The sequence below is a fragment of the Stenella coeruleoalba genome (genome assembly GCF_951394435.1).
Source record: "Stenella coeruleoalba genome assembly, chromosome: 14".
Classification (NCBI taxonomy): domain Eukaryota; kingdom Metazoa; phylum Chordata; class Mammalia; order Artiodactyla; family Delphinidae; genus Stenella; species Stenella coeruleoalba.
Window position 1 is genome coordinate 89,291,199 of NC_137160.1, and position 24,618 is coordinate 89,315,816.

General features: G+C 48.9%; 2 protein-coding genes across 3 annotated transcripts in view; one reads left to right on the plus strand and one right to left on the minus strand.

The window, feature by feature from the left end:
- The window catches only part of POLE (DNA polymerase epsilon, catalytic subunit), a 55,184-nt gene extending 43,060 nt beyond the window's left edge, over positions 1–12,124 (minus strand). For both annotated transcript variants that reach the window (XM_079943185.1, XM_079943186.1), the window contains exons 1-12: positions 12,029–12,124; positions 6,759–6,900; positions 6,234–6,314; positions 5,758–5,802; positions 5,512–5,604; positions 5,047–5,201; positions 2,279–2,420; positions 2,072–2,152; positions 1,226–1,333; positions 795–905; positions 435–520; positions 138–257 (exon numbers count right to left, since the gene is read on the minus strand). In XM_079943185.1, coding sequence (XP_079799311.1) covers positions 138–257; positions 435–520; positions 795–905; positions 1,226–1,333; positions 2,072–2,152; positions 2,279–2,420; positions 5,047–5,201; positions 5,512–5,604; positions 5,758–5,802; positions 6,234–6,314; positions 6,759–6,900; positions 12,029–12,090 — 1,226 coding nt within the window. In that variant the 5' untranslated portion in view covers positions 12,091–12,124. The remainder of the gene's footprint in view (positions 1–137; positions 258–434; positions 521–794; positions 906–1,225; positions 1,334–2,071; positions 2,153–2,278; positions 2,421–5,046; positions 5,202–5,511; positions 5,605–5,757; positions 5,803–6,233; positions 6,315–6,758; positions 6,901–12,028) is intronic.
- Positions 12,125–12,266: 142 nt separating this feature from the next.
- PXMP2 (peroxisomal membrane protein 2) lies at positions 12,267–20,488 on the plus strand. The gene is given in 5 exon segments (XM_079943316.1): positions 12,267–12,556; positions 14,243–14,359; positions 15,870–15,913; positions 15,916–16,031; positions 18,885–20,488. Coding segments are annotated over 5 exon segments (507 nt in total). The 5' UTR covers positions 12,267–12,434; the 3' UTR covers positions 18,993–20,488.
- The last annotated feature ends 4,130 nt before the right edge of the window (positions 20,489–24,618 follow it).

Genomic DNA, 24,618 nt, shown 5'->3' on the forward strand with positions numbered 1-24,618 from the left:
GCCACTGTTCTCTCAGATGATGGGAGCTACTTCTTGTGGACAGGACCAGCGTGTGCGAGAAGGGAACCTTGGACCTCACTCACAGGAAGCCCTCATGAGACACTGTGACCAGCTGCCAGGTGAGCTGTGGGGCCTACCTGAGACAGTCCATGTGGATGCACTGGGGTGCTTTGTACTCCCCCTGGCTGTCCTTCTGGAACCCAACCTCCTGGTACATGCTCAGTCCATGGACCGCTGCTCTGGCCTCCACAAACGGCCTAATGACGAGAGGATGGACAAGCACGTGGGGCAGTGAGTCTCTAATTCCTAAGAGACCGGGAAGACTGCCCCCAGGGGACGCCTCACGCGAGCTCCTCTCAATCACAGTGCGGAGCCCGCCCGCGCCACCCAGCGGTGCTCCTCCCCCCCCACCCCCCACCCCCGTTCTGACTCACCAGTCAAAAAAGTCCCCATTATAGGTGACCATGATGTTGGGTTTGGTCTCCTGGATGTGTTCGAACCATCTTTGGATTAGATGAACCTGAATTCAACAAATCTTAGCAGTCAGAGGGTTGCTTTTACTCTCCTTCAAGCGATTTCCAGGCAGCTCTCCAAAGCTGAGGAGCAGCAACCTCACGTAAGCCTGTTATTTCCAACCCAACAGGGCCTCCAGGTGAACGAGGACCAACCACTGGGGACTGAGTCCAGCTGCTGCTATGATTAGAGGAATGCTGAGGCCTAAGAGGGTCACCAGGCCTGCCTCCCCTTCCCACTCTACCCCAAACATCAGGCAGTTTCCCAAGTGACACCTCTACCTCATCAGGCGCATTGAAGACATAGAAGGGCCCCTCATATTCTGGCTTGGGGGTGAACTCGAAATCTTCTATATCTTCTGAGACGATCTCCCTGTTGGTGATGAGGTAGCCCTGGGAAGTTCATTAGCAGTCAGTATGGGTTAGAGGCACAAAGCCAAAGACACACCTCTCACACGCAGCCCAGAGACTCTCGCTACGAAATCTCTGCAGCAGCTTGAAGCGCCCTGGCTTTCCCAAGAAGAGACACTCTACCTAATCCTCAGATTCGCCTGGAAGGCAGGGCGTGGCTGGATGTCAGAACAGGTTCTGTGGACTCCACTCACTCATTATTCACAAAAAAAGTACTAACCAAGGGTGGACACTGTTCTGGTTTGGGGACCGGCTATGGTCCTTGTTCACAGAGAGCTTACATCCCAGAAGGCACCACTCACCTGACCATCAATCATATAGGAAATCATCATAATCTGATCAGTCTCAGCATCGGGAAACTTGAGGGGCAGTTTGGTCGTCTCAATGTCAAATGCTAAAACCACAGGGTCCTGAAGGGACAAAATGTAGCATTAAGTCGGCCACAAACCAAGCTGAGCTCTGGAGACCCTGTGGTCCTCTTGACACCCACCACCTCCACCTCTACTGCCAGTTACTAAAAGTAAGAGTCAAGCTGCTGCCGGGAAAGGTTCAGGAGGAAGTGGGACTGGCATCTTGGGGATGAATGACCTATGTCCAGAATACCATGAGGATATGAAAACTTAAACATATGAAAAAATGCTAGAGTAGCTGTTCACAGGAAAAGTCTAGAATTACAGAACACCTGAGTCTCAAAGCTCTTTAAAATGCATCACTCATTTTGTCCTTTATGGCAACCCTGACAGGAGATTATGATACAGAACTGACAACTTCATTTTGGATGTGAGAAAACAGAGTATATAGACTTTCCCAAGATCACAAAGCTGTCCCCAAACCAGTTATGAATCCACTTTTCAACGTATCACTTTACTATTAACCACCCAAAATGGAAGTCAGAGCTTTCCCTCAAATGTTCCGATCCAGCCTAGCTCAAATACTGACATCACGTGATGATGTCTGTGTGCAAAGTCAAATTATACTGTCAGGTCAGAAACTGATGAAAAAAACAACTACCCCATAATTCTTTTAAGAAGGTATCTGAAGAAAAAGAAGCAAACAAACCTTTGAATCAAATTCACCTTTCAGCGCAGAATTCACTCTCCAAAAACAACTGGCAAGTTTAAGATGGAAGAAATACAAGTAGTACTTACGGGTCGTTCAACAAGGTCATCGCGGCGGGCAATTTCCACTGGAAAGGCACTTCCTCGGTACCGGATGTTGTACCAGTGAGCCTGCAGGACGTGTGGTGCATTAACTAAAGACTTCTACATCTGTCCAAGGAAGTCAACTCTATGGATCTATCCTTCAGTATCACCTCCTGGCTATCAGGAACTGCCCACATGCAATAGCCCACTCACCACATGGATCTTCAGGTCAATGGAGAGGCGGATGTGGTAGGGCACATCGTACTCTCGCATGTCCACAATGTTGTCCAATTGGTCAGAAATCTTCTTAGAGGCTTCCTCTTCGTCAGTAATCACACTGCCCCCTTGTAGAACACTGCAAAATAAAGACAGCAGCTTTTTCAACTATGCTCCGCTAGGGGCTGGAGGGGGGAAGACCAGTGTCCATACAATGAAAACACTAAAGTTTTACAACGTGGCTGAGATGATCAGGACAGGCCCTTCGTAAGGAATGACCTTGGATGAACCCCACCCCACCAAGCAGCAGGCCACAGACACAAGGAAATTCAGTATACTTAGGACATTCATTTTATAGGACGTAAGTTACACCCCATTTAAAAGAGCAAAGAAAGGAAACTGTTACTTGGGAGGCATGTCTACAGATGTGACCCACCCTCACTGAGCTTATTTCTTCATCAAGAAAACGAGGATGACAGTAACAGGCCCACCCTGCAAGAGTGTCATGAGGTACTAGCCACAAAGCTGTAGGCATGGTGAAGTGACAGGTAAACAGTGACTATTTCTGTATCATAATTATTCTTACCATATCAAAGAGGGAATCATTGTCATTAGAATATTCACTCCAATATTAGCCCACTAAGCTTTCAAATACCGAATGGACTATTAAGGGGGGAAAGAAAGGCAATGGGTTTTAGAGAAGGCAGGCCTCTGGGGACTCGGTCTCTGGTTACAACTTGCAATATTCTGAAAAGTAATTAATGGGCCACTGTGGGGGGGTAGTGTGCAGAAATGTTCAGGGTCCCAAACTGATCAACTTTTGTCAGAGGATACAATTAGTTCTTCTGAAGTCATCTTAACTTTTTGTGTGCCTTTTTTAAAAATTGAAGTAGAGCTGATTTACAATGCTGTGTTAATTTCTGCTGTACAGCAAAATGATTCAGTTATACATATATAAACATTCTTTTAAAAATTCTTTTCCATTATTGTTTACCACAGGGTATTAAATATAGTTCCCTATGCTATACAGTAGGCCTTATTGTTTATCCATTCTATATATAATAGTTTGCATCCGCTAACCCCAATCTCCCAATCCATCCCTCCCCCCCCACCTTCCCCTTGGCAACCACAAGTCTGTTCTGTATGTCCATGAGTCTGTTTTTGTTTCGTAGATAAGTTCATTTGTGTCATATTTTAGATTCCACATTATAAGTGATATATAGTATTTTCTTTCCCTTTCTGACTTACTTCGCTTAGTATGATAATCTCTAAATCCATCCATGCTGCTGCAAATGGCATTATTCTATTCTTTTTTATGGCTGAGTTGTATTCCACTGTATATATGTGCCACATCTTCTTTATCCATTCATCTGTCGATGGACATTTAGGTTGTTTCCATGTCTTGGCCATTGTGAATAATGCAGCTATGAACATAGGGGTGCATGTATCTTTTGGAATTATGGTTTTGTCCGGATATATGCCCAGGAGTGGGATGGCTGAGTCATATGGCACTCTATTTTTTAGTTTTTTGAGGAACCTCCATACTGTTCTCCATAATGACTGCACCAATTTACATTCCTACCAACAGGGTAGGAGGGTTCCCTTTTCTCCACACTCTCTCCAGCATTTGTTATTTGTAGTTTTTTTTGTTTGTTTGTTTTTTTTGCAGTACGCGGGCCTCTCACTGTTGTGGCCTCTCCCGTTGCGGAGCACAGGCTCCGGACGCGCAGGCTCAGTGGCCATGGCTCACGGGCCCAGCCGCTCCGCGGCATGTGGGATCTTCCCGGACCAGGGCACGAACCCATGTCCCCTGCATCGGCAGGCGGACTCTCAACCACTGCGCCACCAGGGAAGCCCTGTAGACTTTTTAATGATGGCCATTCTGACTAGTGTGAGGTGGTACCTCACTGTAGTTTTGCTTTGCATTTCCCTAATAGAGATGTTGAGCATCTTTTCATGCGCCTGTTGGCCATCTGTATGTGGAAGTCATCACAACTTTTAATTAGCCAAGATTTCTTCTTAATCTCTTACCCTGTTTCTTATTACAGTTGCTGTCTAAATATTTAATGAACAGTGTTTGTTGTCCTATATTTAAATTTCTCTGTATAATACCCAGGGATCTCTGGAGAAGATGTGCTATGCAAATATGGGTATTTAATAAAAATTGCAGACATCTTAACACTTACTAAAAACCATGAAAACAGACTGTGTTAAGATGGTGGGATTAGAAATCTAAAATGTCTACTGTTACAGCAACTAAATTTGGAGCCACAAATCTACCCTCTATGTAAGATAAAAGGGACATCTAAAATACAGCCTGGGAATCCACCATTTATTTAACACAAAGGGAACATATAAGAAAGTCTACCAGGGCTTCCCTGGTGGCGCAGTGGTTGAGAGTCCACCTGCCGATGCAGGGGACATGGGTTCATGCCCTGGTCCGGGAGGATCCCACATGCCACGGAGCGGCTGGGCCCATGAGCCATGGCCGCTGAGCCTGCGCGTCCGGAGCCTGTGCTCCGCAACGGGAGAGGCCACAACAGTGAGAGGCCCGCGTACCGCAAAAAAAAAAAAAAAAAAAAAAAAAGAAAAGAAAGAAAGTCTACCTAATTGCTCAAAACTGTTTCCACATTGAATGGAGCCAATCATTAAGGTAATTTTATTGCTGAGTTTTCCCACCTCCTACCCATCTTGTAAACGTAGGAAAAATGGGAAACAGTCTTTGTGGACTGACTGGCTGCTCTGCTTATGTGAATGAAGCTTACCTGGTGAGCATAGCCGTATAGGCATCACTGGTGTGGCCCTGTTCCCGGTTTTTCTTCACAGCAGGGGAGATCTCCTTCCTCACTTTGACAAGGTCCTCCACGGTGTTGAAGGACAGCTTAATGTAATTTCGTTTCAACCCAACCAAGTGATTTGGCTACAGAGTGAAGAGATGGTGCTCATGAATTCAAAGAGAAAAAAAATACTACATTGGGGAGAGGAAATAAGGCGAGATGATTCAAAGGTAAATAAATGATTTGAAGAGTTGGCAACTCCAAAGCACCGTGTTCAACTCTGCATGTGGCACCAACTATGCCACTAGAGTTCTCTAAGAGGATACAGGGACAGTCACCAAAGCCCATCATCTATACTGTCCCACAGGTGTGGAACTTGTCCTCTTCCCATCTCACCCCATGGGCAGGGTGGACCCGGCCTCATTTACCCTGAAAGGGCTGGGTGATACTCACCAAGTCCAGATCCTCTTTAGGGACAGTCTCTACTTTAGCGATTTTACCCTGAAACTTCTTAGAGAGAAAAGACGAAACTTCTCGCTCACAACCCTAAATCAGGATCAGAATGAAAGGACTTCCCATTAGTAAAATCTATTTCCTTCCTTGCTTATTTCTCTTGAAGCCTCTTTATTTCCAGTTTTAAATCCCCCCACAAAACGAGGCACAGGTCGTTTGACCTGATGCCATGAACCACAGACTTACTTTTCTGGTTGCAATGTAGAAATATGGCTTATAGGGCAAGGCCACCTGCAAGAGTCACACCCATTCAGGGGGGTGATGAGAAAGAAAAAAGGAAGAAAAATGAAGACAGGCTGTTTGCCGTTATACCCGTGATATAGCCTAGCCTAGATCCAATGCATCCTTGACCTTGACATATCTTAAGAGAGACAGTGCAATAGAAAATTAGGACCTGCACATATCACAGGGGCAAGAGTCTAAGAGACACAATGCTGCTCATCTTTCAGTCTTTCTGAGCTAGCTTCTCTTAGGACAACTTAAGTGGTGACTAATGCGGCTCCAAGGGGCCCATGTCCCTAAAGGGCTTCAGGAAGCTGCACACCGCAAGCCTCCCAATCCCTCTCCTCACAGTTGCAGAGCTAAAAGGACACTTGCCATTTTGAGCCCAGCTATGCCTCATTACTGAGTGGTTGTTAGCTTCTTGGATGTCAAGGGCTTACCTTAAATCTGCTCCCATCATCTTGAATAAAGTAGTAATCCACTGCACTAACTAAGCGTTTATCTTCATCTAAAATCTCCGTCTACAAGAGAAGCAGTCAACATGGGCACAAAGTTATCCTCTACACAGCACAAGAGCCTTTTCCTCCTTCTCTGGGAAACTGAGCACTTTAAAAACAAAATCTTTCTCTACCCTTTTGCATAAACACTACTGGCCCCATTCACAAGAACCGCATCATAACAGCCTCCAAATGGGAATTTCTGTTCCCCCCTCATCTTTGAAAGCTTTATTCTTATGGGTAACAGGGATGCCCCTTACCTCAGTCTTCCCAGTGGCCTCTTTATGACCCAAAGAAGTTAGAGAGGAAAGCAGGAGAGCTACGAACAATCCCATCTCTACCTGTATTGCCCAGACAACAGGTTCCCACTGGGGGTCACCTACTCTTCAGACAAGGGCTATGCCACAAGGGGTGCAGCCACCCTCCTGAATGGAAAGAGGAAGATGGAGGAAAAGCACAGGTGCTTACAGGGTGCATGTTGATAAGCCAGCCTGTCTTCTCACCAGGCTCCTTGAGTCTCTCAAAACCAAACCGCAGATCCATCTTATCTGTCCATTGACTGCGCTCCAGGCGCTTGAGTGCCGAGACAGAGGTAGAGGGGCCATCGTCCCTGAGTGAAAGGAGAGAAATCCGGTCTCCGCTGATCATGACACTATCTACTCCCGCAGCCCTCAGTCTGCCTAGTGTAAGAATTTCGTTTGTGACATGGTAGGAGCATCCCTGAAAAACCTCACATTTGGCAAAATAGCTCATTAAGATAACAGGTCTCAGGAAAAAGATGACTGGGGCAGAACCCTCAAAACTTGTTTACCTGTGCAACCAGAACACTAATAAAAACAACAATCTTGGCTGGACACTGCTGCCTCGTGGGATATTACAAATGCACAGGGCTTCCCTGGTGGTGCAGTGGTTGGGAGTCCGCCTGCGATGCAGGGGACATGGGTTCGTGCCCTGGTTCGGGAGGATCCCACATGCCGCGGAGCGGCTGGGCCGGTGAGCCGTGGCCGCTGAGCCTGCGCGTCCGGAGCCTGTGCTCCGCAGCGGGAGAGGCCACAACGGTGAGAGGCCCGCGTACCGCAAAAAAAAAAAAAAAAAAAAAAAAAATGCACAAAGTCCAGTACTGCAATCCTAGGCTTTTATCCCAGAGAAAAGTCGTGCTCATACCAAAAACTTGCATGTGAATGTTCATTGCAGCTTTGTTCATTACAGACAAAAAGCCGAAACAACCCAGATATTCTTCAACAGGTGAATATTTAACCCATGTTTTATCCTTCCCATGGAATACAATTCATTGATAACAAACTTACTGATACATGCAATAACCTGGATGGGTCTCAAGGGAATTATGCTGAGTGAAAAAGCCAACTCCCCCAAATTGCTTATTTTATTCCACTTATACAGCATTCTTAAAATAACAATTAGAGATGGAGAACAGATTAGTAGCTGCCACGAATGGGGGAAGGGAGGTGGCTGTGGCTATAAGAAGGTAGCACGAGGGATCCTTGGGACAGAACTGTTCTGCGTCTTGATTGCGGTGGCGGTGGTCATGAATACACAAAGGGCGCAAAACTAAATACACACACACATAGATAAGTGTGCATGCATGGTTGTATCATGTCAATTTTCTGGTTGTGACATTGCACTCTAGTTACATCAGATGTTACCACTGGGGGAAACTGGGTTAAGGGATCTCTGTGTAATTTCTTACAACTGCATAAGAATCTACCACTATCTCAAAATAAAAAGTTGTTTCTTTATTTTTTAAATGTTAGTTCCCAAATTTAGTTTGTTTCTTGGAAAATGCAATTAACGGTATCTACCACACAGGATTTTCATGAGCATTAGAGACAATGAACGTAAAAGCACTTTGAAAAGTGCCAAGTTGGCAGCACAGTATTATGTATGAAAAAATGAATGACCAATGGAGGGGAGTCTAGTTCTACCAAAAAGGAGCAGTGATGATTAAATCACATGATGCATATGATGTGAGGATAGGATTTTTTGTAGCTGAGTGGGTGCTTGATATAGTATGTGTGATATTTACTGAAGATCAATAGAAACAGAGGGGAATATCTGTTTTTTGTCATCTACAAGGTAAAATTCTGTAATGTCAGAGTTATTTGAAATAACTTGAATGAACTAATTCATCTGTGTTTTCAAGTCGTGTAATTTGAGTTGGAAAAATACTGCCTGAACGCTTTTCAGGTACTACCCTGTGCAAGGCACATGTAAATAAAGCACAGTACTCCTACACACACTGAGGTGGCTACAGCACATCTGGGAAAGCGCATTGCACACTAGCAAAGTGCAACAGGGAGGTCTGCAGTGCCTGAGTGTATAGAGACAGCAGTGACCCAGGCTAGGCCGTTTTCTCTTTTACCTGGTTTATAAACATTGTAAGGTAGCTTTAATTTCTACACAGCAACGTCATTAACCACGTTTTTAAAGAGCTGTTTGTTTTAAATGCACAACATGAGAGGAGAGGTCCTGGTTTATGACTGCTGAGCACAGGAGAAAAGTGTAGCCTGCCACCCGAGATGGGAGGGAGGCCCTGGTGCAGGCGCTCAGATGAAGTTTTCTTCAAACAGAGCCAACAGTGCACATGTCTGTGCAACACTCCAACCAAGAGCTCTTTCCTTCCCTACTGCGGATTCCAACCCCCTTGCCTAGAGAAAATTGCAAATGAACCAATATAATCTCCACATGTTACTGATATTCTCCTGTTTACCAACTACATATGAGCAAACTGGGGTTACAGAAGCTCACCTGTTGTGGCAGAATAAAGTGTAACTTAAAAACACGATGTATCTTCTGGGACGCCTGAGTCTAGATGTCAGTAGAACCACATATGGATAAAAGTGGGGATATAATATTGTTCTGTGTGAGAGGAACTATCTCAACTGAGAAGGGAAATCACTTCTCAGCTCAGTACATCTGCTTCAAACTTCCCAAGCCTTTCTCTGGTTAGGATTTTGTAAATAACTCTTCATACAGATTTGATCATAAACCTTAAATTAAGAACTTGACGAAGACTTTCCACCAACAGAACTATCCAAAACTGTTCTGATTCCAGAGGCTGGGATGATCCCAAATTGTTCACAATCTTTAACTCCACAGGTGTGATCCCATCTAGATCGACCAGAGTAATTATGGCTTATCTATCTTCAAAACAGAACAATTATTTTATTAGCATCCCAACTTAAAACACAAATGCTAGGGCTTCCCTGGTGGAGCAGTGGTTAAGAATCGGCCTGCTAAGGCAGCGGACACCAGTGCGAGCCCTGGTCCGGGAAGATCCCACGTGCCGCAGAGCAATTAAGCCTGTGCACCACAACTACTGAGCCCTCGTGCCACGACTACTGAAGCCCGTGTGCCTAAAGCCCGTGCTCCGCAACAAAAGAAGCCACCGCAATGAGAAGCCCGTGCACTGCAACGAAGAGTAGCCCCCGCTCTCTGCAACTAGAAAAGCCCACGTGCAGCAACAAAGACCCAACACAGCCCAAAAAGAAAAAAAAAAAAAAGCTAGTCTCTTCTTTAAACTGCAGTTCTGAGATTCTGGACCGTATATATTTTTGGCAGAAGGCCTATTTATTAGCTAAGCCAACTATATTCTGCACTCCTCAAAAATGTACAGCTAAGAATCGATATCCCTTGCCTTTTTGTCTTTTTTTTAATTTTATTTATTTTTGGTTGCATTGGGTCTTCATTGCTGTGCTTCATTGCTTCATTGCTTTCTCTAGTTGCGGCAAGCAAGGGCTTCTCATTGCGGTGGCTTCTCTTGTGTGGAGCATGGGCTCTAGCTGCGCGGGCTTCAGTAGTTGTGGCACGAGGGCTCAGTAGTTGTGGCTCACGGGCTCTAGAGCACAGGCTCAGTAGTTGTGGTGCACAGGCTCAGTTGCTCCGTGACATGTGGGATCTTCCCGGACCAGGGCTCGAACCCGTGTCCCCTGCGTTGGCAGGTGGATTCTTAACCATTGCACCACCAGGGAAGTCCTGCCTTTTTGTCTTAATGTAAATAAATGAGCTACTTTATAAACCAGTGAGCAGAGAAAAATATGTATGTGCAATCCAAAAAAGGAAGCAGTCTAAGAAAGCTAAATATACAAAATAGAGACCAGATTAAAAAGAAAAAAAAAAAGATCTGAACTAAGCCTGTGCAGAATTCATGTCTTTAATTACTGTAACACATTTCACTAGTTATTAACTTATAAACAAAAGTGGTCAGAGAGTTGTTTAAGAAAAACTCCTTTGCCTGAAGGTAGTCCTTGGGTCTATCACCTCCACTTGAAGAACAGAATGACCTATTTCAAGATTAGGATCCTTATTTTTCACAAAAGATTACAGCCACCTGTTGTAGGCAGGACACTTGACAACCCTCCCCCCTCAGACGTCTATGTCCTAATGCAAGGAACCTGTGTTATCCTACGTGACAAAAGGGAGTCTGCAGGTGTGACTACGTGCAGGAATTTGAGATGGGGATCACCTGGATGGGCCCACTGCAATCATAAAGGGTCCTTACGCGAGGGAGCCAGAAATCAGAGCGAGAGACTGGAGATCCGACAGTGTTGCTTTTGAAGGTGGAGGAAGAAGCCTCTACGAACTACAAAGGGCAAGAGAACAGATTCTCCCCTCAAGCCTTCAGAACGAAAGAAGCCCTGCCCCATCTTGAGTTTTAGAACTTCTGACCTGAGAATACACTGGTACAGTGTAAGCCACTAAGTGGTCGTCTGTTACAGCAGCAGTGGGAAACCAACACACCACCGCACGGTATGGCTTTAAAATCTCTGGATCCACCTTCAATCAAAACCGCAGAAAAACTGTATTCCAGGCCCTGCTAGAGAACACAGGTAACTTCAGTCTGAGGCCCAGATCTTTACCCAGTCAAGACTGAATGAAGTGCTACTTACGGAGAATTGCTCCCGGGCGTGCGGCGCTCTGTACTAGTAATACGTTCCTCCAATATACCCTGGGTTCTATCTTGGCATCAAGTGTTGGATTAAGTGGACTCGAAAACTGCTCACTTGGACCACACCGCCTCTCAAAACTTTTCTCAGGAGCCGCATAACTCACTTTTAACCCCGTGACAGTACAAAACCCGAACGACGGAGGCAACCGTAACAAAGACAACCACCGTTACTGACCGCTTACGACAGGACCGACACTGTCCGAGCGCTGCGCCCAAAGTCCACAGCGGCTCTTCCTATTCGGCAGCGGCGCCACACCGCGCTCAGGGCCGCCGGGCCCGCGCCAGGCAGCGGGCGGGACCGGGAGGCCGACGCTGCGCGCCTCCACCGCCGCGACTCGAGCACACAACGCGCCGACCACAGCGCGCGCCCGGGGCTTGGGCGCCGACCCCAGGTTAGGCTACACCGCCTCGGCGCGCTCCTGGCGTGGCCCCGGGCTTCTCCCCCGAGGAGAACGCACCCGCAGCGCAGCCCCGCACGAGCCCCGCTCCGGCGCGTCCCTCCCCACGGCCCCGTCCCAGAGACGCAGAGTCCCCGCTGAGCCGCCGCCAGGCCGCTCGCCGAGGGCCCCGGACACGGCGCCGACAAGGCGGCACCACCGGGACGAGGGGCGGCGGCGGAGAGACGCCTGACTCTTAATCCGGAGCCCACGTCGGGCGGCCGTGGGGAGCGCCGCAGGCGCTCTCGCCGCTGCTCGCGGAAGCCCCGCGCGCTGAGGAGGGGGCGCTCCCGTGCCGCCCGCCCCCCGCCCGGGAGGCCGGGCCCCCCCCTCACCGGCTGGCCTCGCCGTCCGAGCCCGGCTCCGCGCGCCGCCGCCCGCTGTTCCTCAGAACCATAGCTTCGAGCTGGCGCCAACTCCTCCGCCGCAGCTTCCCCGTAAAAATTTGGCGCGCTCCCACCAACTCTCGCGAGAGACCGGAAGCACACCATCGCCCAATCAGAAGGTTCGATGCGCCCCGCCCCGCCGAGCTCCAATCGCCGCCGGCGCCCGAGGCGGAGGTGGCCCGTTAGGAACTCCCGGAAAAGTGCGCGGGTGCTCACGCGGCGCGCCGAGGGGTGTGTCCCGGGGGCCCCTGCGGCTCGCGGCGGGGCGGGAAATGTCCGGCCGTCCCAGCCCCTTGCCCCGCACCCGGAGCCCAGTGGGGTCGGTGTCCCCGGCCCGCGCTGCGCCGGGAAGGCGATGGCGCCGGCGGCGTCGAAGCTGAGGGCCGAGGCCGACGTCGGGGCATTCCCGCGGCGGGCGCTCGCCCAGTACCTGCGCCTCCTGCGGCTCTACCCGGTGCTCACCAAGGCGACCACCAGGTCGGCGCGGAGCGGCGGCGGAGGGGACGGGCCTGGGCGGGGGGGCCGGAGCTCGGACGGCCCGGTGACGCAGCCCCATAGGTGCATCCAACGTGGGGGTTTGAGCGTGAAAGGCAAAATCTGGTGCGTCAAAACGACCCTCCAGAGGCCTTAAATTAACCAGAAAGCTCAGCACGTGCCGTACTGTATATTCGGTTCCGAACCGTAACTCTTAGACACCCTAAAATGTGGACCCAGGGACCAGACTAAAGGAGTGCACGAGCCGAAGGACCCTGCAGACCTCGGGGCCTCCAGCCCCTCTGCCCCGGAGGTGACGGCCGTCTGGGGTGAATGGGGCCCCGGGGGAGAGGTCTGTCACCCGCCAGCCTGCGCGGCGTCCGCTGCTACCTTCAGGCTTGTTAGTACCTGCTCTTGTTTTGAGCACTAGAATGAACTAGAATGGGTTGAGGTGAACGCCTTTAGGAAGTGCGCGGGAAGCCTGGACGGGGTGGGAGGTGTTAAGGCTTGTTTTCTTTGGCAGCTTTGCACGTGGGAGAAAGCCGACACAGCGCTCTCGGTGCTCGGTTAGGTCGGCCCTTTGATTTGGAGTACTGAGCTTTTTGTGAGACATCCCCCCTTCATTACTTTCAATTAGTCGACTTTATAAGTTTGTCCCCTTTTATTAATTTAGCCGTTCATACTTGTGCACAGCTGCTTCCTGTGTGGGGAGCATTAGCGGTGATTAAGGTAAGTAAGTTCCTACCCTGACGGAGCTTGTATTCTAGTAAAGAACTAGACAAAAAGCAGATAAATGTATAACACAGATAAAGTGGTCAGGGCAGTTTTTATCTGAGGAGGTGACATTTAAACAGCGGGTGCAGAGGTCCTGAGGGAGGAGCTAGCTAGTAATGGTGGAGTGGAAGGTGGGTCTGTGTCCCTGGAGAACATGAACAGTGAGCAAGGGGGACGATGAGAAAGAAGTAGCCAAGGACCAGATCAAGAGGCTCCTTACTGTCCCTTCTAAGAATTTTGGATTTTATAGCTTAGAGAGCTTCTCAGAACGCAGCTGTAGACCAAGCCTTTGAGCAACTGGGCCTGTCTCCACCTTTTTATTTGAAAATTTTATTGTGATAATTGTAGATTCACATACAGTTGTAAGAAATAATACAGGGAGATCCCTTGTATACTTTTCCCAGTTTTCCTCATTGGCAACATTCTGTAAAACTGTAGTACAGTATCCCAACGAGGACACTGGCATGGATACAGCCCATAGGTCATATTCAGATTCCCCCAGCTTTTCTTGTACTCGTCCATGAGTGACTGTGTGTTTAATTCCATGCAGTTTTATCACATGTATAGGTTTGTGTATCCACCACCATAGTCAAAATACAGAAAAGTTTCATCATAAGGATCCCTCCTGTTGCCCTTTTATAACCACACATGGTAACCTTTTGCAAAATTATAGGATAACATCACAATCAGGATATGACACTGATACCACCCACCAGATGGAAATCTTACTGTGCTCCTGTGTGTGTATATTAAATTCTGCCGTCTCCACCTTTTCATGTAGGGACCTCACATTTCGGCTGCTCTGATAAGGGTTCATCTCTACCCCTCCCCAGCATGTTCTTAGAACCGCCATGCTAATTACGTGCAAGAACAGATGCCCTCCTGCACGTTTTCTGAATACCTCTCTGTCCACAGTGGCATTTTGTCAGCACTTGGGAACTTCCTGGCCCAGTTGATTGAGAAGAATCAGGAAAAAGAAGACTGCTCTCAAAAGGTAGATGTCAGAGGGCCTCTCAGATATGCCATTTACAGGTGAGTTCCATAAAGGGGCTGGTTTACCCAGTAGCAGGCTAAGTGTGACAAAGCTAGGATATCAAGACCTGGAATTATCTACCTCAGAAAAAGTTTTTTAAGAAGCATCGAAGTCATCATGGGAGAAAGTCAGAATGGTGGATAACATTAGCTTCACTTATTTTATAGCTTCATTTGGTTTTTGTTTTGAATTGCATGGGTGAGGGTGGCCATTGTAATTGGGCTGAGAAACCTGAGAGCAGATAGGTCACCTGAACCTAAAATCAGACTTCAAGACCCAAAGACCCTGAAAGAGGAAAACAGACTCGAATATGGCCAGTTAGTTTCTGTTGTTATTTTCATGGCATAAACATCCAGAAGAGAAATACGTACGTATCCTGACAACTGTCGTTTCTGAACCACTTTTTGAATCGCAGAAGCACAGAGATTCAGAAGCTTTACCTATTAAATCCACCCTGAGTTCTCTGCCGAACAGTAGTGTTTGTATAGATGGATTATTTTGAAGTCTTTTGCAACAAGAGTGATTTTTTTCAGTTCAGAATTCACAAATAACATTTTGTAAGCATGCTAACTCGAGTTACCTCAGCTTTTTCCATAACATATTTAAAGTCCTAATCCCCCCAGAGAGGGGGAGTGTATCAGAATCACCTGGGAGGTCATCCAATCACAATCTTCCATCCTCAAGACTTCCGTTCTCTTCCTCCTGAGCAGCCCTGCCCTGGGCCACTTAACATTCCGTGAAAGGGTGGGGAAAGACAGGGGAGAACTGCTCGTTTAAAGACTCTTCACTGCCGAGCTGGGAGGCCCCTGGGCCCTCGCCCATCTTTTGATTCTGGACTCTGTGGGGCCTCAGGTCTGTTTTCCCTGTAGGCGTGGTGGCTGGGTTCAGTTCTCTCCTGAGTGCTCTGTGCTCTTTGCAATGAATAATCCTGATACAGACAAGCCAGTGCACAGCACCAGGTTTCAGCCCTGATAATGATCCAAGAGAGACTGATGACAAGTTCTGACACCAGGGATGCTCCCATTATCTACCGAGCACCTTCTCTGAGCCAGGCCCTGTTCTAGGCACTGCAGACACAGCAGTGGACAGACAGACGCGATCCTGTCTTGTGGCGTTTACCTTCTAGGGGTGAAGAGAGGGCACTATATAACTAAGCAAATGAGACCGTGACAGTCAGTGATCAGTGCTCTGAAGAAAATGAGACAGGGCCTGGAGTAGAGAGTGGCTGTGATGGTGGTGGGTTCATTATTCAGGACAGTCGGAAGGAACTCTCCAAGCCAACGTGTTGAGAAGGAGCCAGCCATGTGACAGCTGGGGTCAGGAACGAGCCTGGTCTGTCAGAGGCAAAAAAGAATGCCTGGAGAGGAGTCATAGAAAGCGTATTTTCTAGAAGGGCCACACAGACCTGTGTGGTCAGTGCTGAGGGACTCAGGGTTTAGGGTCTGGGGTTTGGGGGTGAAGCTGGCCCCAGGATGGGTGTGTCCAGCTCAGCCCCACCGCAGGCCTCAGGTTCTTTTTCACAGGGCCGCTGGGTCACTCCTTCCACCTCTTCGTGGGGACTGGATCCCTCCCGAGGCCCCCTCGGCAGGCGTCACGAGGCTGCTGCTGGGCCGCCTCCTCTTCGCACCCGCCTTCCTGTCATCGTTCTTCCTCATCGTGAACTCCCTGGAGGTTGGTCTCTTCCATATAGCACTCATGCAGGCCAGCTCTTCTTTGGACAGGGATGCTGTGCTTGGAATGCAGAGGCTCTGTGAACTTTACACTCAAACTTAAGTTTCACATTGTCCTCTGTGAACGTCAGAAGCAAAGCACAGTCGTATTAGCAGCACCTGTTGGCCTGCGGTGGCCGTCCCAGAGAGTGGGCTGTCACACGTCCATTGTCACAGTTATAGCCCAGAGTATCAGTGATGCTTATCACTCCTTACATCTGCTGGCAAGTCTCAGCACTGAATGTGTTAGTAAAGAAGCATATATACTGGTCTGTCATAAAATTTTTTCTGAATATTTTGATAGCTGTACTTCAGTATAATTGGTTTCTTTGTAGTCCCACATATTTTATTTTATACGTTACAAAACATGATTCTGAGAAGTGGGTCCATGGGCTTCACCAGACTGCCAGAGAGATCCATGGCACAGAAGTTCCAGCCCCCTAGTGGCCTTGCAGAAGCCTGTGGTCACTCAGGGTCTGGACATCACAAGTGCTCTGAAGAGGCAACTTACCAGTGTAGACTTAACATCACAACGGAAGACCTGGGAGGTGTGTTTGCCCAACCTCACTCCACTAACTGGCTCCCTCACCATCCCCTCTCCACCTCCGTGCCCGAGACGTGTCATGTTCTGCCCTGAAAGTAATTCGTTCAACCAGTCACAGCAGGTGAATGCTTCTCACTTGGGTTTTATTTTGAAACCTCACCTCAAGTTCTTATTAGTAAGGAGAACGCCCATGCTGTCTAAAGTGACCCTGGTGGGCAGTAGAAAAGATGTTTAAACTTCACTGTGATTGCTAATAAATCCCTGATAGTAAAAAGAAATATTTGGGAAGTCCTTGGGAAATCAGAGGTAGGAGAAAGTAGAGGGTGCCCATATTAGGAGTGAGGGTACCACAGCAGTTTCTCCCTTTTTCTTCCTTCCAAATAGGAAGGGAGTATATTTCCATTAAAGAACAAAAACATTTGCCTCTACGTATATGGCAAATGTTACCAAAGTGCATAAAGTACCCACCACATCATGAGACACGTGGGACCACACTATCCATACGGCACACACGCTACAGGTGCTTCTGCATCCAGCATTCTGTGATGCAGACGTTGTGTTACAGACTGCAGACCGTTCCACCCACCGTATGCCTGTCCCTTTTGTGTAAGGATTCCTGCTTGGTTAATTCCTAGAATTGTCCCAAAAAGGCTGTCGTTTTCTGTCCTCCCTGCAGTGGTGCAGAATAATAGCATCAGCAGACATTTATTGAGCACTTGCCTTGTTCCAAGCTCTGCATCCAGTGCTTCAGGTCTTTGAGCCTCACATCAACCCCACCTGACCGTTGAGGAAGCTGAGGCCTTCAGTTATTTGCAGGGTAAACACTGGCCTGAGGTCGTGTAACGAGTCCGTGAGTCAGGATTCAGACACAGGTTTTGTGACTCTTGAGAGCTCCTAACCCTTGTGGCTTTTCCCTCTGTGTGAAGTTTGTTTCCCTACACTTTTTTATTTTAATTAATTAATTTATTTACTTTTGGCTGCGTTGGGTCTTCATTGCTGCGTGCAGGCTTTCTCTAGTTGCGGCGAGCAGGGCTAGTCTTCGTTGCGGTGCGTGGGCTTCTCATTGCAGGGGCTTCTCTTGCTGCGGAGCACGGGCTCTAGGCACGCGGACTTCAGTAGTTGTGGCTCGCGTGCTCTAGAGCGCAGGCTCAGTAGTTGTGGTGCACAGGCTTAGTTGCTCCACAGCATGTGGGATCTTCCCGGGCCAGGGCTCGAACCCGTGTCCCCTGCATTGGCAGGCGGATTCTTAACCGCTGTGCCACCAGGAAGTCCCAGGTGTTTGTCTTTTAACTTCATATAAAGTTAAATTGTTTGCATAAGTTATATAAATAAAGGGTGTTATGGTGGCTTTCTCCATACAGGAGTTTAAAAAATTCATGCATTCAAATCTGTCATTCTTTTCCTTTGGAGGCTTCCTTAAAGGAAGATAATGGAAATATTCTCCTATATTTTCTTCTTCTACTCTTGTGATTTTTTTTGTACATTTTGATAGGCCAAAAGATAATAGAAATATTCCCCTATACTTTCCTCTAGTATTATGTGTTTGCTTTTAATATAGTGAGAGATATACTTCAGTCTTAGTTTTTTCCACTTAGATAGCAAACTGTCTCGTTACCATTTATTGAACAGTCCCCAGTATAGGAAAATGTTAACTTTATCATATTCTCATTCCCATGTGTACAGGCCATTATCTGGGCTCTTTGTTCTTTGCTGGATTCTATTCATTTCCACATTTCCATGATTTGGTTTGTTTTGGGCTGTTGCTACTAGACTTTTTAATTGCCATAATTTTACAGCATTTTAAAAAATTTCTAGTAAGGTAAGCCTTCCTTTCTTATTCTTTTTCAAGATGGCTATTCTTATGCATTTATCCTTCCAGATGACAATTAGAATCAATTTACTGGGGTCCATTTTTTAAAAGCTCCTGACAACTTTCGATTGGAAATGCATCAGCTTTGGAGATTATTTTGGAAAGAATTGACAGCTGAGCCATCAGCAGAGCAGTTCTGGTGCCCAGACCAGCAGCGTGAATCACATCGTCAGCTCAGCTCTCAGGGGTCATTGGGCGAAGGTCGCGCACAGTGTGAGCGCTGTTCTGATGATTTTCCTGCTGGATTGTTAGCTCCTTGCTGCACCGCCGCTCAAGCACACGTGTGTGCTGTGTCCATGTAAATGGAACAAACTGCAGTTTTAAAGAAATCACTGTGTCAGGCTTTGGGGCCCCGGTATTGCTCACGGTCTGCGTTTCCCCCTGCGTTCCCCACTCTCCAGGGGAAGGACGCGGCCGCCTTCACTGCGAAGATGAAGAGAGGATTCTGGCCGGCACTGCAGATGAACTGGCGAGTCTGGACTCCAGTGCAGTTTATTAACGTCAACTAAGTCCCTTTGCAAGTAAGGCCAGCCCGGCACCGCGGGGCCAGAGAGGGGCTTCGAGCTCCCCCAAAGCCCACCCCCGCCAGCCTTCTTTTCGAGCCTCAGGGTCACCCCACGTTCCGGATTCCTCCTGGGGCTTTCCTCTTCGCCCGGAATCGTTACCGGTCTGGATTCTGGCAGGCAAAGTGACATAGAAGGAGGGGCCTCCCAAGCGGCGTCCACGCTGCGCCCTTTCCTCCCGGGCAGCGCTCGGCTTTCTAGGGCTGGATTGCAGCCCGCGTGCCCACGAAGCTGCGGGAGGGCAGGATCCCCTGCAGGGACGTCAGGGCCACAGCGGGGCGGGGCAAGGGGCTCTGAGCTGAGGGTCGGAGCGTCTGGGTGGGGAACCTCTGCAAGCGGGACCGCAGGCCGCAGGCAGGCTGCGGTGAGGCCGCCCTCCGGTTTGCTGAAGGCCCTGCCGGTGTCCACTGCCTCCACACTCAGTACAGCCCATCTGTGTGTCTGGGTCCCAAGACCACTGCCGGGTGGACGGGCTCACAGCCTAAGTTTATGAGGGCCACGCAGCCAGGATGCACAGCTGGATCCTGGGAATCCATTGCTGGCATCCTGTGCTCCCTCCCTCCCTCCCCTGAGGACCACACAGAGCAAGCCCTCACCCACCCGCAAAACGCAGGCACGTGGCGTTTCTGCCCAGGGTTTAATGGGGGCTGGACACATGGGCACCGCCCCCTGCACCAGAGTTCCCTACACCCCGGGAGGAAAGGCGGAACCCCACATGAAATCCAAGTTCCTAGACACCAGCCGAGCACCAGCCTCTCAAACAGGCCTTTCCAGGGATTCCCAGGCCTCAGGCCTGCTGTGCTAACCCTTTTCTGCACACCATTTAAGTGACCTACCTGAAACTAGCTCATACAGGCTGATTTCCATCCTGCTTTAGGGAGAGGAGAGAAAGAGACCTGGGGCAGGAGCCCCCTTGGGAAAGCGGTACCTTGCAAGGGTGGGAAGAGGGAGGGGACGGGCTTGGTAATCACACACACACCCCCCAAGGGGTAGCAGAAAACCAGAGGCAGCGATGGACAGCAATAGCTGATGCTGCAGGAAGTTAAATCAAAATAAAAATCGGAATGTTTCCATTGGCTTTAAAAATGGCCTTCCCAAGAGCAGCTTCAGTGGGTCGATGGGGCTGAAGCCAGATGGCTGAGAACTGATGAGTGGGTGGGGAGGTAGAAGATAAACTACAAGTCTCAAAAAGTCTCTCGGACTGTTGGGAAGCGGAGGGGAAAATGGCAGTTAGCCGTGGGCCAGGGGAGGAGAAGGTTTTGCAGCTAGGAGAAGAGTGGCCACGCTGCATGCAGGTGGCACCCCAGGCTGCCCCAGTGCCGGGGGTGGGCGTGGGACTGCAGCGTAAGCAGAGAGGCACTTCAGGTGGAAGGCTCGCCTCCCCTGTGAGCACAGCAGAGAGAGGAGGTCACTGTTCACTGGGGACCCCGGCCACACCTTGTCTTCCCTCTGGGAGGGGGAGGGGTGGGGAGGCTTGGGGGGATGGGTATTTTGAGGGGAGTAAAGAAGTGGTCACCTTGGTGCTGCGGAGGATAGGAGAGGAAGCTGATTGGAGACGGGGGAGCCAGGAGAGGCTGAAGACTTACGTGCAGGGGCCTGGGGCCTGAGGCAGGTGAGAAGGCAGGAGGATCTAGGTTTTTCCAGGGAGTGCATCTGAGGAACAAGAAGGGAAGGAAACCAGGGCTATGCACTGTGGTTCTAAGGCATATAGAAGATGAAGTAAAGACATGAGAAGACAGACCGGCTGAGGACGTGGAAGGGTCTATGGCAGGGAAAGTAGAGAGGCTGGAAAATGGAGTCCTTCTGACTAGTGTAGGGACAGTGCTGCAAGCCTGGGGTTAGAGACCTTCCTAAAAGGTGGTTGCCGGCGCGTGCTTAAGGGGCAGGGAGTTTATTCAACACATATGTATTGAGCACCTGCTGTATGCCCTGCTGCTCTAGACTCTGGGGCTACAGTGACTAATGAGATAGACCAGACTGCTACTTTCATGGAGCTTATGTGCCTGGGAGACCCAGTAATTGACTACAGGTGATTTCAGGTGGGAGTATGCCTGTCAGATCATAGAAGCAGGGTAGTGGCATAGGATGGGTTAGGGTGAAGAGCAGGTCGTGGGGTTGTCAGGGAGGAGCCGGGTGAGGCCGCCTGCATGACTGGTCCTGGGGTGAGAGGCTGAGCCAGGAGCCGAAGTGCTCAGTGAAGGAGTATTTTCCCTGCTGTCCCGTAAACACCATCAGGCAGGGACTGTCCTCACCCCTCTCTGCTGGGCCCCATCACAGTGCCTTGTACGCAGTAAAGGCTCAGCAGGTACGGCAGTGGGTGCGTGACTGACCCGCGACTGAGCTCTGTCCTGGGGGGTGGGTGCCTGATGAGTGTGCCCAGGGCCCTGCTCTTGCTGCAGCCCGTGTTCTCTCCGGCAGTTCCGGGTGCTCTGTGCCGACTTGGCAGCTCTGTTCTGGCACACCTACCTGGCCTCTCTGCGGAAGTGCAGATGACCGGGAGAGGTCCTCAGACACACTGATGACGTGGGGGGAGGGGGGAGGGGGGTGCGGGTGAGAGAGCAGGAACAACCCAGCCTGCCTCTAGATCATGTGATTCAAGATGACCCTAAAATGACGGATGGAGAAACAGAAATCTCTGAATGTCAGAATCCGTTTTTAAAAAGGTGGTCCCTGTCCTCAGGTGGTGCTCCCCTAAGAAACTTAAAATACAGTAGAGATGATTTCACCTCTCACCTTGGATTGAATTAGGATCACAATAAACTATAACGTAGTTTTTTCAGTGGTGATTTTAATTTCTCAGAATAATTGCTGTTGCTTTGAAAGAAATGGGTGATCAGAGGGCTGCCCTCAGATTTTTTAAAACGTTTAAGAAATTGTGGTAACATATATCACAGTACTACTGCTTGGCTACCTGGCCCCATAGGACGCGGGCCCCTCTAGACCAGGGCTTGCCCTGACCTGCTGAGCGGCCCTGTATGCCACCCTTTCAGCAGCGGGGTCTGCTTTCCCGTTGGTCATTTACTTTAGCCCTCCCTCCCTGCTTTTTCATTCTTAGAACATTGCTTCCTGATTGCCTCCCATCCTTATTTCATGGATACAATATCTCTTGGGATCCTAATTATATATTTTTTGAATTTTTTTCTGTCTCGCGTGCTGCTTCTATTTTCTCAGGGTTTTTTGCTTTTTGTTTTTCCCCTGTTTGATCTTTGTGTTACCCTATCGGGATTTCCTGAAATGTCTATCGATCCTTTTCTTTCTCTTTTTTTTTTAAGATTTTTTTTTGAAGTGGAGCATTTTTAAAGTCTTTATTGAATATGTTACAATATTGCTTCTGTTTTATGTTTTGGTTTTTTGGCTGAGAGGCATAGCTCCCTGACCAGGGATCAAAACCACACCCCCTGCACTGGAAGACGAAGTTTTTGTTGTTGTCGTCATTGTTGTGCCGGGTCTTAGTTGCAGCGTGCCGGGTCTTAGTTGCAGCTTGCCGGCTCCTTAGTTACAGCATGGGGGATCTAGTTCCCTGACCAGGGATCAAACCCGGGCCCCCTGCATTGGGAGTGCAGAGTCTTAACCACTGTGCCACCAGGGAAGTCGCTGAAAGTCAAAGTCTTAACCACTGGACCGCCAGGGAAGTCCATGTTGATCTTTTTTTTCTTTTTTTAAAATTAATTAATTTATTTTTGACTGCGTTGGGTCTTCTTTGCGGTGCATGGGCTTCTCATTGCAGTGGCTTCTCTTGTTGCGGAGCACGGGCTCTAGGCGTGCAGGCTTCAGTAGTTGTGGCTAGTGGGCTCTAGAGCACAGACTCAGTAGTTGTGGCGCACGGGCTTAGTTGCTCCACGGCATGTGGGATCTTCCTGGATCAGGGCTTGAACCCGTGTCCCCTGCATTGGCAGGCGGATTCTTAACCATTGCGCCACCAGGGAAGCCTGGGACCCAGTTTTGTTGGGGACCACCCATTTTCAATAACTGAGGTATTTTCTCCTGGGCTGGTCAGTTTACCCAGAGAGGAATCTTTTCATTTCTTGCCCAGGGTTGGGGGGTGGGGCAGGGAGAGTGGTGGCTGTAGGGGAGCATGGTATAAGCACAGTGGCCAACATTCTTGTGGCTAACTGGAGAAAAGGGGTTAGAGTCCTACTATTAGTATGTGAACTTCATATAATTTCATCTTTATTACTGCAGCCCAGTCTCACCTGTCAGGTGTTCTCAGATCCAGAGGCCTTCTGGTTCAGATCCTCTGTAATGAAAGTTCTCTAGTCTTCTGCCATGTTGGAGGTGAGGTAGTCACCTGAATACACTGGTGATGGAGGGGACGAAGAGTGCAACCTCTCAGGTTTTCAGTCAGTCCTGCTGTGTCCTCAGAGCTCAGAGGTGGGGCTAGTAACTGTAACTGGCCAGGCTCTGCCAGACTCACCGGAATAGATGAACTTGCTTCTTGGCTTCCCTCAGTGCAGGCGACAGATATTCCATCTCCTCAGATCAATAACAATCTGATTTACAGCTTCCAAAATTTTGTCAGCTGATCTCTTGGCTTTGTTCCTTCTGTGGACTCAAGTATGTCCTTGTAGATTTGTCTTTTTAAATTTTTTTGCTATCATTTTAATAAGCGACCTTCTGGAAGAAGGAGACATAAATATATGGGTTCAAGACACCATGCTTAAGCAGAGGTCGGGGTATTTCTGTGGAATACATTTATTCTTCAAAATCCAGAGTGACTTAAAAATGTAAATCAGATCGTATCACTTCCCCATTTAAAAGTCTGTCAAGATGATCCAGCAATTCCACTTCTGTGTATACACCCAAGAGAACAGAAAGCAGGGACTTGAAGAGATATTGCACACCCATGTTCACAGCAGTGTTATTCACAATAGTAGCTAAAACTGGGAAACAACCCAAATGTCCATTGATGGATGAATGCATAAACAAAATGTCGTCCATCCATACAATGGAATATTATTCATCCTTAAAAAAAACGCAAGGACATTCTGACACATGCTACGACTCAGATGAACCTTGAGGACATTAAGTGACATAATCCAGTCCGCAAAGGACAATACTGTCTGACTCTACTTCTTTGGGGTCCCTGGAGCAAATTCATAGAGACAGGAAGTAGGGTGGTGGGTGCCAGGGGCTGAGGGAAGGGGATGGGGAGTTAAGTGTTTAACGGGGACAGAATTTTAGTTTGGGAAGATGAGAAAGTTCTGGAGAGGGATGGTGGTGACACTTGCACAACAAAGAGAATGTCCTTAATGCCCCTGAGCTGTACACCTAAAAGACGGTTACGATGGTAAATTTTGCGTTATGTGTATTTTGCCACAGTAAAAACAAGGCAACCAGCAAACCCTGCGGGAGTTTCCCAGTTCACTTAAACCAGAACCCCAAGTCATCTGCGGGGCACGGGTTCCCCATGGGCTCTTCCCGCATTTGACTCGGCCCAGCCGCTCGGCGCCGGCTTCGGTCCTCCCGTTGCGCCCCCGCCCAAGCGGCTCCCCGGGGGCGCCGCGTAAGCAGTAGCTGCTCGAAGGCAGGAACGACTCCCGCCCCGGGCCCCCCGCAGCGGGTCGAAGGAAGG